Source organism: Ischnura elegans, chromosome X (genome assembly GCF_921293095.1).
Source record: "Ischnura elegans chromosome X, ioIscEleg1.1, whole genome shotgun sequence".
NCBI lineage: Eukaryota > Metazoa > Arthropoda > Insecta > Odonata > Coenagrionidae > Ischnura > Ischnura elegans.
The window spans coordinates 52,602,109-52,621,213 of record NC_060259.1 but is presented as its reverse complement, the minus strand read 5'-3'; the positions used below and the strand labels follow the sequence as shown (position 1 = coordinate 52,621,213).

The 19,105-nt window shown below is 36.0% G+C and overlaps 1 protein-coding gene across 1 annotated transcript; it reads right to left on the bottom strand.

Moving 5' to 3' along the window:
• Positions 1 to 3,200: 3,200 nt before the first annotated feature.
• Positions 3,201 to 19,016, bottom strand: LOC124170845 (peptidyl-prolyl cis-trans isomerase-like 4). Its single transcript, XM_046549842.1, has 10 exons — positions 18,854 to 19,016; positions 18,593 to 18,696; positions 18,381 to 18,513; positions 18,103 to 18,207; positions 15,636 to 15,791; positions 12,985 to 13,081; positions 10,336 to 10,577; positions 7,933 to 8,111; positions 7,788 to 7,849; positions 3,201 to 5,219 (listed from the first exon to the last, which is right to left on the bottom strand). The coding sequence occupies exons 2-10, from the start codon at positions 18,660 to 18,662 to the stop codon at positions 3,387 to 3,389; spliced, it is 2,877 nt and encodes a 958-aa protein (XP_046405798.1). The 5' UTR covers positions 18,663 to 18,696; positions 18,854 to 19,016; the 3' UTR covers positions 3,201 to 3,386.
• Positions 19,017 to 19,105: the final 89 nt, after the last annotated feature.

Here is a 19,105-nt window from a genome sequence, read left to right as displayed (position 1 = left end):
GGTTTTACGGTTTTGTGTTTTCCTATATCATCCTATATCACCTCTTCTATCGCCAATTATTGTTTATCGTCCAAGTCATCGCCCTTATTTCAGTGTTTATAGCTTGTGTTTCAGAATTTCAGTGTTACTGAAGTAGTTATCTCATGCTAGTGTTTATTCATGTAAGTTTCGACTGACCCCATTGGTATATCTACTAGGACATACTCGTAGTTGAATTTAATTCGGGGATATTTAAATATCATATCAGAGACTGAGCCGTGATATGGTACGTTAGTGGGCTCATGTAAGTGTTTTTATTTATCCGTGGTACCTTTGTCGGCATTCCTCCTTTAGGTGCGTATTATTGTACTCTTTTGAAAAAAAAGTGTGGGCGGCTCCACTGCTTACCGCTAAATAGAGAAACATTTAACTCGTGTTGGCAGTATTGGCGATATTTCATGGTAGCAAATTAGATTACCACTTAGAGAATTCCGGTTACAATTGATGAATGTAGACTATATTCTAAGGCTGGTTCGTGCCTAGGCAGCAATGCGAAGGTTGGTCTACAAAGATTATTGGTCTAGATACGTGATATGGGATCTATTTCTTGAAAGGGGGTTTCAGAAGACTTCATCCAGGATTGGAAACCGGCAGCATTAGTACCAGCAGCCAAGCACTCTTAAATATTTAGCTATGCGAAGCAATAGAAAGAATAGCATAAATGTGTTTCTTGGTATTCAATGAATTCTTTTAGGCCATGGGAGGGCACTTTTACTCTCAATGAAAGAATTATTTCGATTCATGCATTCCCTTTTGTTCGGGAGTGAGCTCTACTTTTGCCTCTCCAAATCAGTCTTCAAGTATTGTTGAGAGTGAAATTCCATTATTGGGCGGGCAGGGCCTGGTTATGTCAGCAGAGGGTTATACTTATCCCCCTCGACCTCAGTAGTGACATACATGGATTGTGGCTTATTAACCCATCGTACATCAGGCATCCGACTTCCACTATTAAATACACTGTTAAAAGGTTCTCATCATTGATCCTCCCAATCACCCATAAAACCCAATTGCCTCCTCCAATCTTTCCTTATTTCATTGACTGCTTTCTGATCCCTTCATCCTCCCACGCATTTACCTGGCATGGGTCGCAGCATCTCTGAGTAAGGGGTGGGGTGACTCTCTGTGAGCTGGATCTCATGCATTGCCCTTCTCCTTGGTGGAACAACCACCTGTGATTCATGCTCTCCTTAGATGGTTAGGACATACTTGTGTGCAGCCACCATATGCTGCTTAATATAAATTTCCACCCAACAGGTTTAATGGCATAGTATTTAATTAGTAGTCAATGCTCTTGTGATTATCGCCTGGGAATGCATAGAAAATTATGTGCCAGGTCTACTTTGCAAATAATTTTTAAAACTATATTTATTTCACAGAAGTAAACCCAATTAACAAAAATTAATTGAGGAAATTACAAGACAAGTAATACATTTAAAAAGTTACAATGTAGAATTTAAAATACAAATTACATATGAGTATAGGTACATAAATTAGAGGATAATTCTTTAAATCATTAATAAGATGGTGATCATAATTTAGCAAAATTATCATTTTTATATACCTATCAGAGTGCGCATAAAATTGGTTAGGTATCACATCGATGGTATAATGGCAGCAAATATGTTAACATATTTTGCGTAAATGAATCAAAAGAATGATTAAATATATCAGCATCAATTCCACTGTTGAATAGCCTCATTGCCCTGGTGACAAAATTATTGTAAACAATATTGTTTTTACAAAATTTCCCAAAAAAGCATTGCAATTTCAGATCATCAAGTTTTCTTCTGACCAGTGAAGGTTCAATATCCAATATTTGAAGTTTCTCTACATGGGGTTTATTGAGTAAGAAATCCAGCATAGAAATGTGCTATTCTTAAATATCTATTTTTTTTACTCTCTCAATTTTATTTGTACATACTTTGTAATAAGGATACCAGACAACATTGTTAATTAAAATTCAACAATAGGACATACCGGTGCTGAATACATAAGACTTAGAGCAAATAAATGTTTTTTGTATCACTGAGCAGCCTACTTATAAAGCCTAGCATACGTAAGGACATCAAAATAACATGCTCAATATGAGCATTGAAAGACGGTGCATGGTCAAAATGAACACCCAGGTCTTTCACAGTTGAGACTCTTGGAATGGCTTCGTTATCAATGACAAATCTAAAATTATGACAGTGTCCTCCGAGTGAAAGAAATAACATTGCACTTTTTTACATTCCGAGTCATAAGATCAGATTTGCACCATTCATACATCCTAGAAATTCAACTGTCCTCCTTGTTGCAGATGGTGTAATAGGTCTTGATATCATCTGCATTCATTGAATGGGGCGTATAATACTCCTTATATCACTTATAAATATTAGGAAAAGAAATGGACCTAGATATGACCCTTGAGGTACATCAGAGGTTACACTGAATTCTTGGGAGATAGCATCCTTCACTTTTGACTATTTGCTTTCGAAACAACAGGTAACTCTTTATCCTATACAACATTGGACCATGTATGCCAATATGTAATTCTCTACTTAAGAGGCAGCAAATCAAAATTCACCTTATTAAAGGCTTTGGCTAAGTCTATAAACTACTTATTTTTAACTAAGGAGTTATTTATAAAATGATTAAAAACAACGAAGTTAGTTGTGGTAGACATTCCTTTTCTGAAACTGTTGTTCAGTACCTAACCACACAAAAATTCAAATTTGCTACCTTCCTCTAAGAAATATTTTAAGGTAAATTAGATTCCATCCTCATTAAGAACAATCTTTGCAGTTTTAAGGAAGCAAGTATAACAAAAAATGCATTAACTTTTCCTACTATCAAAGGTGACATGTCATAGTATCAAAACTGACTAGATTTCTCAGACCATGGCAACAAGTTTTCTTTGCAGTGGGTATACCTGACTCACCACCTGTGTACCCCTTGCATCTGCTCCAAAAATTCCCATCATTCTGTTGCTGTATCCATCAAAGTGCTATCCTTCCACTGAGGTAAAGCATTGGTATTTAATTTTGTGACAAATATTGGTTTGAAGCAAAGGTATATCAGGTTTCATTTGTTGTACCTTTATTGTGAGATGGTTAAGAAAAATGGCTACATGGACAAAATGGAGAGCACATCCATGGAAAGACACAATGAAATATAATTGATAGATTTCATTCATTTATTTCACACCATGTTAGTTGGTCTTTATTAGACTTACTTAGGAAAGTGTAGTTATGTACACAGTTCACACTCAAGGAAAACCATGGAATTATAGTCAAGTTCTTTAAGCATCAAGTCCAATTGGAACACTGTACATGTAATAAAAAAATTGTTGACAAAACATATCAAAATCACCTTCCTCGTAATACGTCAGCACACTTAACCTTGTTGAACACCTCTTTCTTAGCTTTTTGCTCCTCCTTGGAAGATTCACTTTCGGTTTCACCACTTGAACTAACACTTTCACTAGAATTGTCTTTCTTTCTCTTCTTTTTGACTGAAACAGTTGAATCAGCCTTTTTACCCTTGTGAGAGACTTTGCTTCTTTTACTCTTCATTTTTTTCCTTGGAGTCACAACTTTTTTTGGCTTCTTTTTCTTCTTCAGACCATGAAGTTTTTTCTGGGGCTCGTAATCAGAGGATGATGTTTCCTCAGAACTTGACTCTGATGTATCATCTTTCCTCCTCAGCTTTTTCTTAGCTTTCTTCTTTAGTTTTTGCTTTTTACTGCGGCTTTGAGATGCATTTTTTTGCTCAGACGAAGAGCTATTATTCAATTTCTTCTTTCGGTGCTTTGATTTAGCCTTATATTCTTCTGAGGAACTCTCTGAGGTTTCTGATGACGAACTCCTCTTCTTCCTATGGCCACTCTTTGACGTTTTACCCTTCTTTGCTTCTATAGAGAGTTTCTTTTTGTTCCTCTTCTGCTTCAACTTTGACCTGCGTTCTGGAGATGTACTTGAACTACTCACAGACTCACTTGCATCAGAATCCAAGTCACTGTCATCACTATCACTACTGCTACTGTAACAACTACTGTCACAACTACAACTACTATCACTACAGCAACAACTTGAACTAGAGTATCTACTTCTCCTTTGCAATTTCTTCCCTTTAACACCGTGGACTTTTTTCACTTTCGTCGAAGACCATTGGTGTTTTTTGCCATCAGATACACTCAGCTTCGATGTCTTTTTATCAACACTTTTTTTGGTTGAGGAGTCACTCCTTCCTCGCCTACTAGTATGACCATCATCATATTTCATTGAGCCATTGCCTTCCACATCACCAAAGGCATCCTTATACTCATGAATTTTCTCCTTAGAGAAAGTGTCTTTTCCACGGCTGCCACTCAACCCATCGGAACTTTTAACATTTCCTTTCATATGATGATTTGAATGACCACTCTTTCTCTTGACACCATCCAAATTAGTAGAACGTTCTCTATCTTCGCTTCTTTTCCTTTTAGAGCCTCTATTTTCATTTTCTGAACTCATTTCAAAATCATTTCTATACGCATCTACATCATTTCCATGAAAGTACTCTTCCCTCCTTTGCTTATGCCTCCTATCACCATGCTTTCTTTCATCATTCCTAGATGATTCCCCGTAACCAACACGGCCATCTTTCTCCTCTTTTGAACCCCTTTCATTTCTCCCACTATGTTCTTCCCTATCCTCAAAATATTTATCACCTGAGGAAAAACTTTCCTTCAATCCTCTCTTTCTTTCCTCCACATTAGGCTCTTTGGCTTTTAATCTACTTCGGTCATAATTCCTTCTTTCCCTTTCTTTCATAACATCTGGGCTCTCTACATTTCTTTCGGAAGGCCCACTTCTCCCATGGCCAAAATATTCCCTTACCTCTCTAGAACCATGCCGTTTTTCCCAGTTGAAATTACTCTCATCTCTACTGTGGTCATAAACTCCTTGGCCATAATACTTTTTCCTTCTTTCTGCATTATATCTGTCATATTTATCCTTATTTTTCCCTTCATAAGTATCCCAATTCTTTTCATGCCTTCTCTCAAATTCTTCCCTATTCTTTGTTCGACTTTTATCTCCATACTTTTCCCAGGTTTCAGGAGTCCTTTCCTCACGACTTCTCCATCTTTGGGAAGCTGGAGACCTGCTCCGGCTTCTATTATTTCTTCTGATCCTGGAATTGTACTTATCCACTTGTTCCTGTAACAAGATAAATGATGTTTGATTAGCAGTTACCCATTAGAGGTTGCACAACGTAAAGACAAGAGATGATTGATCAGTCATTAATCATTCAAACAAATTAATTAATACGGAAAGAAGAATGACTCAAGCTAGTAGGTTTGGCAATAACAACTCTCAGGTGAATATCTGAGCCTAGCTTAACAGGAAGGACAAAAGAATAAAAAAATTCCAAAAATTGCAAAAGCAATGGTGATGAAAATGACTCTGAGACTAACTACTTCATTCATGAATTTAAATATAAAAAATTGGTAGAACTGAAGAGACTGATACACTTATTACAGTAAAAGAATAAGAATTTACTCATTCAATTGGTACAGTGACTTTTAGACCCAAGGGAGTGGATGGCAGGTTAAGGTAGCTGTATGTAAGGTGCTCTGGGGTAACTGGGGCATAGGTCGATAAAATGCATATTTATGGGAATTTTAAGTTTATCAGGTTGGCACACATACTTCTCCTTCTTTTGTTCCTCTAACAACATGCCTTACCTCATTTGGAGCCATTTATTAAGTTTGGGCTGTTGTGGAATTTTAGTGTGGAGATTTTTCTAAGCAACGACCTGTCTCAGAGAGATTAGCTGGTTTTCATAGCTATGTGGTGAGTAATTTCAAACTATTAACCACTTTAGGATAATCATAAAGGTTTTTGTGTTCATGTATGTGGTTGTTATAACTCTTAAACTTCCTGTAGTTTAAGTTTTGGGGTGTTCCAGTTGCCCCTAAAGTTTTTAATAAATGGGGTAACTGGGTCATGATGGACCCAGTTACCCCAACAGTTAATTTGAATAAGAATTGCACGGAGATATTTATTATGTAACTTCACCTAGCTCTGAAAAAGCTTAAAAATTCCTTTAACATAACCTTTTTGCTCAGCTGCAGATAATGGTACAAAAATATAAGGAAAACTCAGAAGGGTGCTGGACTAACCTACTCAATTGAAGATCTTGAAAATTCTGTAAAAAACAAGAACAAAACTCGAACTTCTAAACAAACTCGATACCAGATTTCAAAATCAGTGTCCTGGCCCAGACTAGTTTTTTTTTTGTTTCTAAAATGAAATAGCCTATCCTTAAAAATTTCCTGAAAGCATTGAATACTCTCGTTATGACCAAACTAATCCTGGAGTAATTCATGACTTTTTCTTAAAATTAACGAATCTTGTTCAGAAACTTGGTTTGAAAGGGAAGCCAGGCCAAAAATTCAACTGTGACGAGACTTCCTTCAGTCAGGATTCCTTCAAAACCTAAGGGCACTATTAATCAGAACATTCAATGCAAAACAATCACCTCTGGTAGAGAAAACACAGCAACATTGCTTCGTGCTTCTGCTAATTGTAAGATGCTTCCTTTATTATGTGTTTCGGAACGAAAATCCGTGAGGTCTCCGTTACCGTCCTAATACAATGGCCTTAACATTCATAATAATAAAAAAAGCTGCGTTAACCAATATTTTTTCTGATCATTTAAAGTACTTTGATGGATTCATTTACCCAAAATAGTTATGGCAGTGCTCAAATGGAATTTTCCATGGGGTGATCCAGTTACCCCTAAGTTGTGGGGTAACTAGGGCCAACAGAGATGTGAAAATAATATTAATATAAGATATTGTTAACTGGTAGACATTACATTCAAGTCACATGATGTACAAGTCCGATTGTTAATAAATCATCAAGTGTTTTTTTTCTCAGCTATTTACTCGGGTTATCTGTACAAAAAAATATTTGAAAATGATATGTACTATCACATTGAAAAACTATGCCCCACTAACCCCAGATCACCTTATATGCCCATTGTCTACTTCACAAAGGACCCCTATTTTTTCAAATAATGCCCGAGGATCGTAGATCATCTTTTCTTTTTCTATTATGTCCAGCAGCTAGTCAATGAGCTTTCATGTAAGCTCCATTGGGAAAATTTGCTATGGTTTTTTCTTTATGATCCTTTCCAGGTTATCAGGCATCTCCTTAATATCTTATTCTTCGTAACTTAGAAGTTATATAGCGGCAAATTATGGCATCCCAGTAAATTCTACAATAAAACACACTTTAGAAGCTTTCTCTCCAATTTCAGACCCCTTTTAATTTCCTTAATGCCCTCTCCAGGTCATTCATCAAGACTAGGAAGCATTCAACAGGCTGGTCTCTCAGCACTAAAGAATTGCCTCATCAGATGTAAGCGGCAGATGTACCCTTGTACAAGCATCATACCAGCAGTCCTAGACTCCACAACACAAAATCATTTTTCATATTCTCAAGTCTCTCAGATTACAGTCAAGCTTAGCTACTGACCATAACACTGCATTTGAACATATATTTATGAAACTATCTTGTTTTCTTGGACATTTAAGTGATGTGATCAAGCGATGAGACCCAAATGACTCTTAGTCAGTAAAAAAAAAGACATTCAGCCCTTCTCTTTCGAGAAATATTGGAATTCCAAACTGTCTATTTGACAATTCCTCATCCAGGGCAAGAATCCACAGCTCCAAAAAATGTAAGAAATATATGTAATGCCATCAAGAGCATACCTACCTTATAATCTCTTTTTGACAGTTCCTTCTGTTTGTTATCCGGAAAGTAATCAACTCCTTTACCTGTTAACGAATAAACAACATATATTACTATCAGACATAGCATCACATTCAGCATTACATATTATAAATGAATTATGACTTACCTTTGCCCCTCCAACGCATTTTGGCCACACTTTGGCTGAAATCCACATGAATTCTACGGTCATCAATCAACACATTATCCATCTTGAAATAAGCATTTTCACAAGCTTTTTTATCCTCAAATTCGATGAATGCATATTGAAGAGAATCACCAGTAGTTTTATCACGTATGACTTCACAGCTGTAATGAAAATTATAATACATGAGGGAATAATGGACATTAATATGCAACAAAAAAAATAGACTGCCACAAAACAATCAGTACTAAATAGTCATTAAGAAGAATAGCTTTAAATATTAATAATAGCTCCCTTACATACATATTATCAACACTGTAAATGCAATAGAAGTCCACAATAAGGAGTGTGGCTTAGAGTGAGGGTAGGGCCAGAGCAAGTGATTTTTTTGTCAACGTAAAAGGAATTCTCATGCTCGAGCTAGTGCTATAACGACTCAGTTTTCAGTGGAAGTCCTCCAGGAAGCATCTCTCAGCATAAACCCTTGCGAAACTTCGACTGCACAGTGCCTGACAGACTAGTTGTTAGCTTAATTCACACACATTTCACCAAGGTAAGGCGACATTGTGGCAAATAATAAGCCATGCCATCCACTCAACAAGCTATTGATATCATTATCCACTTTGTACTTTATTTCCAAGCCTTGGGACCACAGCAGAGTTGAGTGCAGATGAAAATTGATATCGCACCTGGGCATTGTAGCTCTGTTGCTTGAGGAATTGAAAATGTTTCCATTTGGCACCTAATGTACATACAGTTAGTTCAACCTAGATAAAACGAGACCCCACAGTGCTCTAACAAACACTCGCAATAGCTAATTGTTGCTTAACCGGAGGTGGAGCAAATAATAGCCAATACACCTACTGTCAACACTTGTATAGGAACAGGATTGGTGTGGCGAGGGAGACATTTCTATCCAATAAACTTAAGCATAAATCCAGACGAAAGGCGATGTTTTTTTTGCATCACTAAATTTCCTTACCTAAATAATAAACTAGCCATTCAATTTATAAGCGTCTTAATGACTAAAAATCATGCAAAACATTGCTTTGTCAATCATTATCCCAATGTACAAACGAGGATTCCGCTTTTCAATGTACTTAGTGCATTTACATGATCATAATATTATTTTGGTATTTACTGCTGAAAATTCATACAATTACTGATAAAACTGTATCAAGGTAATTTAATACCTCAAATGCTTCCATTGGTGTTTATTGTTCCTACATGTTTTGCAGAAGCTATGTGAAATAACATATCGCATTTGTTTCTGCAGACGAAAAGGGTTAAAGGTGGTAAAACGATCCTGCCTTGCAAGACTTTTTCTATCATAAAATGTGATATCTTCATTATCTACGCTAAAAAATCTCCTACGCATGCATAATGATGTCATTAACATTCCCATTGCATCAAAAAAGAAGTTCTATTTTGAGTGTTATGCCCGCAACGGCATCGAAATAATATGCTAAGCCTATCTACAGCACTGCCATGAAAACGATTGGAATTAAAATTGGTAATACCAGAAAAGAAATTAACTTAATAATATTTCACGGAAAATATAATGCAGATATTATGCCGATGTACCTTAAGCAAAACAAAAGCAAGCTACAAGAAACTGCGACCAATATAACACGCATGGGTAATATATGCAACAAAGGAATGAAAAAGCATACACATCTGATAGGCCTAAGGCCAACATAAACGTACCAGTAAGAATTTATTGATTTAACATTCTCAATAGCCACTGCGAAACATGAAAAAGAATGCAGAATTTTTTAAATTAAATAAACTAAAAGCGCAGCATCAGATTTTAAAATGTGTCATTGCCAACAGTACATTAGAAGCATCATTGCTAGAAACATCCCATACTGCAAGGGTACTGTCAGCGAGTAGGTTGTAAAAGTTGCAACAGTTACAACAAAGGCTTAAAGCCAAAACTATAACTTAAAAAATAGTTTAGACCTAACCCTGACAATTAATAAATGTTTCAGTGAAAAACAAAAAAATATTAGAAGCAGAAAATAATATATTAAAGTTGTAAAAATTAGTACAAATGTCCCGTACATAACAGTGGAATCCATTAATTATCCCCTTAATCCCCTCCCCTAATTAATACCTATTAATCCCCTCCGGAGCAATTGCATTTTTATCAAATTGATTAAGATAAATTGCTATTTCAATCACTGTAGTTCAATTATTAGGAATTCTGTAATACCCAGAATGACATGAAAGAATGAAATTAAAATAAGGACACATTTCTTTTGAGAAAAAATTGGTAATTGAAGAGATGCTTATGGTCAGCAAGTAATAATGAAAAAATTACTGATGAGAGAAAATTATAACTTGATTGGATGTAAGGGCATCAATTATTTTTATGGCAAATAATACCTTTTCACAACTCCAAAACGGCCAAAAATAATTTCCAAATCTTCATCTGTGGTCACTGGATTCAATTTACACACAAACAGAATGTTCTCTGGTGGTGCTACATCTGCATCAGGTATATCCCCAACAATTTCAAGAATGGTGGCACGTGCTTGAGCTTCTCTCTTTTGCACCATCTCCTCAACTTCCTCAATCGTTTTTCCTTTCGTATCATCAACTTCTTCATCAGGAGCAATACGACCATTCTGAAAATAGCGGTAACATTATTTTTAAAACATCCTCATACTACTGACAACCTTAGCAGTAACTTAGATTTGGAAATTTCCACTCATTCAGTTTGTCTGGGGAAAAATTCCCGAGGGAGAAGAATACCCCAGTGGTTTAATTCATTATCGCACTTGCTGCAAAGTTGAGGGGATTCTGGTTCAAGTTCGGGTCAAGGTGAAAGTATCCGCAAGAAATGTGTGTTACATATGGGCTAGTCTGCAGTTGTACATAAAAAGTTACACACCCTACAGGTGTTTTGAAAGATATAATACGTAGGGTTCCTGGATTTCCACAAATAATTTTCATGAAATTATGCATAATTTCTGTTCTTACATGATATTTTAGGTTGTTGGCTTCTGTTACACAACTTTTTCCATGATTTGGAAAGGTATTTTTGATGACTTTGCTAATACATATTTACAAATTAATAATGAAAGACACTTTGTTTCTTCCACAAGTTTATAAAAATTTATATGTTATGACCGGTTTCGGCTATTACACCACTATCAAACACACAAAATATGTGGTGGGAGCATGTATACATATGCTATGGTTGCTAATGTGAGGGGAGTGGGGGAAGAGGTTTGGTTTCAAGCTGGGATTGGTAATAACTGGGGGAGAGTGGGGGGACATATACACACACAGGAAGGAGGATGGATGCCTTAGAAATTCGGGAGATATCTACAAATGGAAACCTGGTTAATGACATGACCTTTCCCAATCCACTCCCCTAATTACTCATCACCCTCCCAAATCCCCCACCCCCACAACCTGCTTGACAAACTGTGTTCCCCCCCCCCGTTCTCCTTCAGTGATTACCAATCCCAGCTTGAAACCAAACTGTATTTGATAATGGTGTAGTTGCCGAAACTCGTCATAACATATCAATTTTTATAAGCTTGTGGAAGAAAAAAAGTGTCTTATATTAATAATACAGAGCCCTTCCACCACGTACGTGCTTCTAGTTTCAATTTAACATATTTACAATTCAAACCAATAAGCATCATTTTTTACAAATCCAAATTCAATGCTCAAACCACATATTAAAACACTGAATTCTTGACAATGCTGAATTACATGATCCTGAAACCTCTCTATTAAATAACACGACCATCGCTATTGGTATGCCGCCAATAATGGGTAATTTGCTCTCTCTACCAAATAAAGCAGCAGTACCCCACATTGTGAAGATTTAAGTTGCCACTGAAAAAGCCCTACTGAACAGAGATGAGCAAAGGATATATAAGAGCCATAAGAGCATGTTTTGCAGTACCTAATGTCTTTGACACAAGAATCTGATTAACACATCCAGAATGGCAAAAATTTATGTTTCACTCACCAAGCAAACCTCAATTGATATATTTTTTCAATTTTGATGATAGAGAAAATGAAGACTTCACATTATAAAGATGAATTGATAAGAATCAAAATCAGGATTGGTATGCACAACCAGTTTTGATTTTCTCTCACTTTCCACACAAAACCAAAAATTGGGCCCAAATAATAGAAGAAAGGAAAAAACAGGAAGATATGTGAATTTTCCAACAGATCCTGCCATTGGAACGGAGTAACAACATATGACACAGCCAGGACCAGGCCAAAATTTTAAATTTATGCTTCAGTGAATCCAACGTCCCATATGAGGGAGTGGAAAGAATGCAGATCCCTACCTTGGCATGCACTGTTGCTCTGTGATGCTTGTCCTACTCATTTGGTTTAAAAGCTCTTGTAAGGGTTATGCAACAGAATTTCAGCTGCAGAAATTCTTATGATAAGCATATGGTGTGACTCTTACAAAGAGCATTGAAATGATCTAACATATTTAAGTTTTTTAAGCTCAAATCGATTGAAACAAAGTTTTATTTAGTTATAACAAGACTATACCAATATTCAACATTGTCCAAACAGCACAATTTTCAAAGAAAGAGGCGTGGGATAAATGCATTTGGATCTGAAAATATCCGAAGATCCGGCTCTGAAAATCAAGGTCCAATCTGGATCCGAAAAAATCCTGGATCCATCCATCCCTAGTACAAAGGTCTCTTCTGTCAGTCACAACTGTGTGGCACTCATAGAAAGAGACAATAATGACCATCCTCCACACAGGGTGTGACAGAATGCAACCGTTTATGCAATCAACCATTACACCATACTATGCAAATTAAGAAATTACTTAAGTAAATAAAAGCAGATTAGCCAGCTGCTAACCTTTACAGAATCACCCACACAAGCACTTGCAGTTCCACATGGTCAAGGCAAATCATTTTTCCTCTGTGGAATTTCTGCACGCAAATTGAGAAACATTTACACTATCATTATTACACACGATGTATTAATTTGCTTTACTGCTATTGCAATTAATATTTGTAATGAGAGATAACCTACCGTAAGTCTTTCTTTGGTTGGCTCTGGGGATCTATCAGGAAAGGTGAGATTCGGTGGATCATCAAAAGGGTCCTCCAAAATAATTGTGTGAGTGATCCTGTAGCAAAAGAAGAAAGGCATTAAGATCACCATAATTCTGAAAACAAAATCTAAATACTTCTCAGATTCAAAAGATATGCTTATAATGGTAAGCAAAATTAGGTGCATGCAGGATGAATAGCATTACAACACAGCTAATGAATTTGCCCTGGAATGCTTTTTGACTATTATTTGTCGAGCACTTGCCCCTGTTTGGTATGAGTTCAAATTAGTTCATATAAGTGTGCTAAGTGGCCAATTGTGTCTTGCTAGATGAGCCATACTGCAGCACATTCAGAGTAAAGTAACTAGCCATATGCTCTTCCACTGAGCAACAGCTCTGAAAGCCCTCTCCTCAAACGCATCCATAGCTGATAATGTTAGTTGACTCAACAAAACTCATTAACATCTTTTTTACTACAAAATGAATCCTTGAAAGGTGACAAAATATGTAGAGGAAGGCATTTGCTAAAATGAAAATGAAGAATCGTACACATTAAAACTACCACCAAAAATGCAGACAACTGAATATTTTTTCTAATCAGGGCCATTTCTAACTAAAATAAAAGAAACTGAGCTTCTCATTCAGATTAGCAGCACTTGATTAGCCAGTTACCACATTAAATTTATTTTAATTAAACCTCAGGTCATGAATGGAATGGAGGTATTTAGCAGTTAAGTTGGTGATATTGTTTAAGTCAATCACAAAGGGTAAAAAGTTAAGCTAAAGATACACAATTAACTTTAACCTTATCAAACACCAAAAATTGCAAACGGTGGCTAACTTGAAAAATCTGAATGAGGTTGCTAATTGTGAGAGGTGAGGGGGAGAGAAGTCAGAATTGTGGTAAAACTCTCGCCAAAAATTTGAAAGTAACAAAGTAGGGAGAGGGGACAATTTCATCTTCTTCACGGCAAATTATTTTATAACGTTCATAATCAGAGCAAAATTGCTATGAAAAAAGGTACAAATAATTTTCAAACATGGGTAAGTGTCCACAAGAGCTGAGCCACAATTTCATTTCTGAGGGTGGAGGGAGATGTGTCCATATGTTGTTGAATCCCTGATGGCCTTTATAGTAAGCATCATTTGCATCACCATCATCCTGAAACAATCTCAGGCTACAGCCTTCCAAGCTGTGACAATTTATTACACTTCTAACATAACTTTAATTAAGAACAAGGAAATTCAAATCCCACAACTTTCATACCACACTTATTGTCAAAAATGGACAAGCACATGCATCCAAAGATTTGGATATTTGTGACATATATAAGTTCTACCAATTTTTTTAATTGAATCACAACAATGAATTTGAACTAAAGAAATATTTCAAATTCAATCTGTAAGAGAAACCATACGAGGAAATTCCTTTTAGTGACTTCCACTGGGTATCACTAAATGCCGCTATACATGATGAATGATCATGCTGAATGATAACGCTATCATTCATGGAATCATGCAAGCAAAAATAGGACATGTCGTATTTTCATTGAATGATCATGAGTATGACTGTTCATTTGCAAATTTCTCCGTTACACACGGCAAATGATTTTATTCACATGTTCATCCAGCATCAGTGGCGCAGCGAGGAGGGGTTTTGGGGGATAACCCCCCCCCCCCCCCCCCTGAGCTCACAGAAATTTTTAAGTTGAATCCATTTTACTTAATTGGATTAGAATTACTTATAGAATAAGTAATAGTTCACTGTGTACAGCAGCCTTTACGAAAGTTATTTACCGAGAAGAGATATTAAAGTAATCCAATTACTGCAGGTTATTCTTCACATAGAGACTTAAAAAAACTACCCGAAGAAAGTTAACTTGAATAAAAAACAAACTGCCCTTGACAAAATATTTTTGATTTAGCCATAGTGAGGCCAAAGGTGTTTTTAAAATACCTTAGTAAGGTAAAATAGTACTAATTGAAATCATATTAGATCAATATGTAACTGAAACATTAATTTGGCGTAATTTTACTGTCCAAGAAGTAAAATAAAACTTTTCCTGATTGATATTGGGACATCATCATAATAACAGAGACATAGAAACCATACTGTCTCATAAGGTGTGTTCATTCAGACAATGCTGAAGTCAGAGATTCTAAAAATTGTAAATATTGAAGATTCAACATAGAGATCCAGCATGGCTAATTTGGGCAATGACAACACAATTTTAAAATTGGCTAAAGGTCCACAAATGAAATAAAGACAGCTAAAAATATTTTCTGAAGTATTTGCAAGAGCATTATGCTCATATCAAGTACATGTACAACAATAAATTGTCAATGGCCTTGGCAAATTCACATTTTTTAGATATTGCTAATCATTCATGCAAAAATGGCTTTTTCTGTATCATTACTAGAGTAAGGAGTTGGATAATTAATGCAGAAAGGGACTTTGGAATAAGTCGTCAAAATAAAAAGGTTCAAATTAATTCCTCTAAAATCTAAACTTAATCCTAGGCACACACATAACACCTTTGATCTGCTCTACTTAATGGACAAAAATTGCATTTAGTATTACGTTTTGGAGCATTCATTATTAAGTACAAGAATGTATGAGATTGAATACCTGATATCTCTGAATGGGTGATGAGCTTCATCACATATCACCTCCTTGAGTTGAATAAGGACATCAAGACCCTCAGTAACCTCTCCGAAAACACAATGCTCTCCATCCAAGGAATGTAATTCATCCCCCAATGTGAAGAAGAACTGCGAGCCAAGCCTAAAAAATACGGTCAATTTAGTACAAAATACATGCATATTGCATAATGGAAGCACAAGTGCCATCACAGAAAAGTGAGGATAGCTGAACAATCTTTCAGAAATCACAACTAGAGCACACACAAAAAAATCGGCCAAGAGCATCAAAATTTGGTCATTTTTGCTAGTTCCCAAAGAATTCATTCGGAAAACATATGAATTCTTCGATGCTAAGGCTTTTCAGTCAAAAGAGTGCCTTCAAGATGCATTATATGATACCAAATAGAGAAAGTCGTCAACATCTCCTTTACTAATTCCACTAGTTTAGTACAAATATCTAGTCTATATAATACTAGTCCATTAATTTAGAACAAATGCTCCAAAAGAGTGACAAAAGGGTAGTGGTAAGGAATGAACTCATCCCAGAATGATAGAATAAGTGTGGCTACTGATATTCCATCATGAAATTCCCTGACCAATCTGCAATGAATATATACCAATCCAATTCCTTGGCTGAAGACAAAGTCCAATGCACTTTAAAGTATGAAAGGTATATCTAATTTCTCCCAGTTTCCTGATGTGATGTCATATTTTCAGAATTTAGGCGAACATCACGACCAAAATCAGACTAGTGCAGCTGAAGGCTAACAATGGAGCTGTACCAGCCTCACTTAAGAAGCATGGCCAAGCATATGAATTTATTATTTGTCATAAAAATGTTATATCATCAAGCTACACTTTATGGTTAGAACTTTTTGAATATATGTATGCTTATTTGAGTATATGTATAACACTTAGAGGCCTCAAATTGAATACTAACTACCTTATTGACTCATATGTGTAGTTTGCGCGTGTGCGAGCTTCCATTATTTTTGACAAGAGATGTGATATTTTATTTGAACTTCATGCATTTTTTAAAGCTGATAATTAAAATTGTGTTTCAGAATTAAAGTGGGGATAGCCTCTCTTGATATTTGCATCTTCTAATGCAAGAGTAATGCATGCAACGTGGTGTACTACATAAAAATTTAAGCTCTTTACTGACATATTTCTCATCCACCCTGGTATCGAATTAATTTCTCCAATCCTCTTATAGAAACAATTACTCTCTAAGCAACATATAAATATGCAAAGAAAATAAGTTAAATACAAATCACAATTCTTACCCACCAATTTCATGTATATCCTTAAACACAATGCTAAGGGATTTGTTTTCGTATACAGTTTATAGCCGGCCACATCGGTGCATGAGCACATTGATCGAATGTAGGTACATTCCTATTCACAAGTGCCTCCCGAGGATGTGCTTGAGTTAGTGCATGGTATATACATAGTTAGGTGTATACTCATATTAAAATTTACCCTATAAGTTCACCAACAGGTTTTTTTGAGCTTCATTAAGTTTTTGTTAAATGCTGGCAAAACTACTAATGGCTGACCAATTAAATAAATGCACCCAACTATAAACCGTGAATTAATATTGTCTTTGAAAACAGAATTCTGGTTAAAATTGAGTACACTCATAAGGACTGACCAGCGATGGAGGGGGGCAGTTAGCTCTTGGGAGCTATCATACAGAACCTCCCCATCAGGTATTCAAAACATCCTCATTATTTTTTGACGCACATCTAAAGAAAAATCTCTGGAACATTCTTCATATTTGATGATCTTTCCTTTCTCTAGGAAAATTAAATCTGGCTTTGCTAATGGTAGCTCCCTTTGCCTTAATAACAACACAAGATTCATCCATCCTTTCCTATCCCTGCCATAGAGGCAACATTAGGCTCATAATTGTAGAGCTGTATCATTCCTTCTTTTCCTTCAAGATACAGCATAAAACCATATCAGGTTTATGCCCACGGTCAGAAGTCTATCCCTATGGGATCTCCACAAATCCCAATCGACTTCTTGAAAGCAGAGGATGGGTGTGAGAAGGAAAAGCCTTAAGTCCACAAAAATCTTTCAGTGGCTCAACATTAAAACACAATTACCTGATGATGAGGCATTGCAATAGCAGGGGTTTCACATGTTAGTTACAAGCAATAGTTAATACCACACATGACTAAAACTCATTCCAAAACTACTCAACTACTCCAAGATCCCTCGTTGAGATAAAAATCAAATGCTATGGTAAAAAATTATTTCTACAGCATTCTGCAGAACGGTCGAAAATGGAAAGAAATTTTTTTATCGTCAAAAGTATAAAATACCCCCACAAAGTACAGACAAAATAGGATTCAGTGAACATATCTCCATATATCTATGAATCTAATTTATTTACATAAAACTAGAATATTATAAGATACCCATCCTTGGCCAAACCATCAACGTACATATTATTCCCACAGTTAACCATTGACACCAAACCAGCTCTACTGTGCTTTATTTTAGGCATGACTTCTGCTTCATAATATTTTGCCTCCTCGCCGTGAACCAGACTGTAAAAGGGGAAAACTATGAGTAAAGTAATATTATACATGTCTGTAAAACTCTACAAAAAAATTAAACTCTAAAATTAAAGTTTACCAAATAATTTCCAAATATACTACAACCAAACCACAGTACTCAGGAACAAAAATATTAATACGAGAACGTTTACTCAAATAAATACCTAAATATGGATTCTCCACCATTTCCTGTGCCAGTCGGATCACCCGTTTGGGCAATGAAGTTGTTTTGAACGGAATGGAATAAGCAAAAATTGTAGTACTTCATTTTACACAATTTTAAAAAGTTGGTGCAAGCTGCAAGAGAGAACCATGAATCAAGATTTAGTATAATCATTTATAACACAATTATTTCGATTAAAAGAAATAAACTGACTTATTGGCCTTTCTTCAACGAAGAGATCAACGGTGAGGCACCCCATAGTAGTTTCAATTACAACAGCCATACTGAGTCGTTGTGTTTGATTGTGAAAACAGGAACTGAAAATAAACCAGCCCTTAACGTCCGTTAAATGCTTCCAAGATGAAAAATTTTATATCTCACTAAATTCGACCACGGTAACCACTTCTAAACAATACATTTTGCCAAGACGAAAACATATGCTGCCAACATCTCACACCTTCAAACTAGACTTACAATTTTAATATATTTCTCACAGTGAAAAAATGAAATATTCGTTAACACAATCCATCACAACTCATTACAATTTATGCATCGAACATAGAACAAGAACACAACATATCTGTCACGTCAACTAAAAAATGCCGGCCGCGAATGCAGGCAAATTTCTCAAGCTTCAAGCGCCCTCTGTTATTGCTCCCATTTCGTGCTTCTCACTTTTCGTATGTTTTTTGTTTTTGTTCGGATTTCGGATCTTTCAAATGAAGT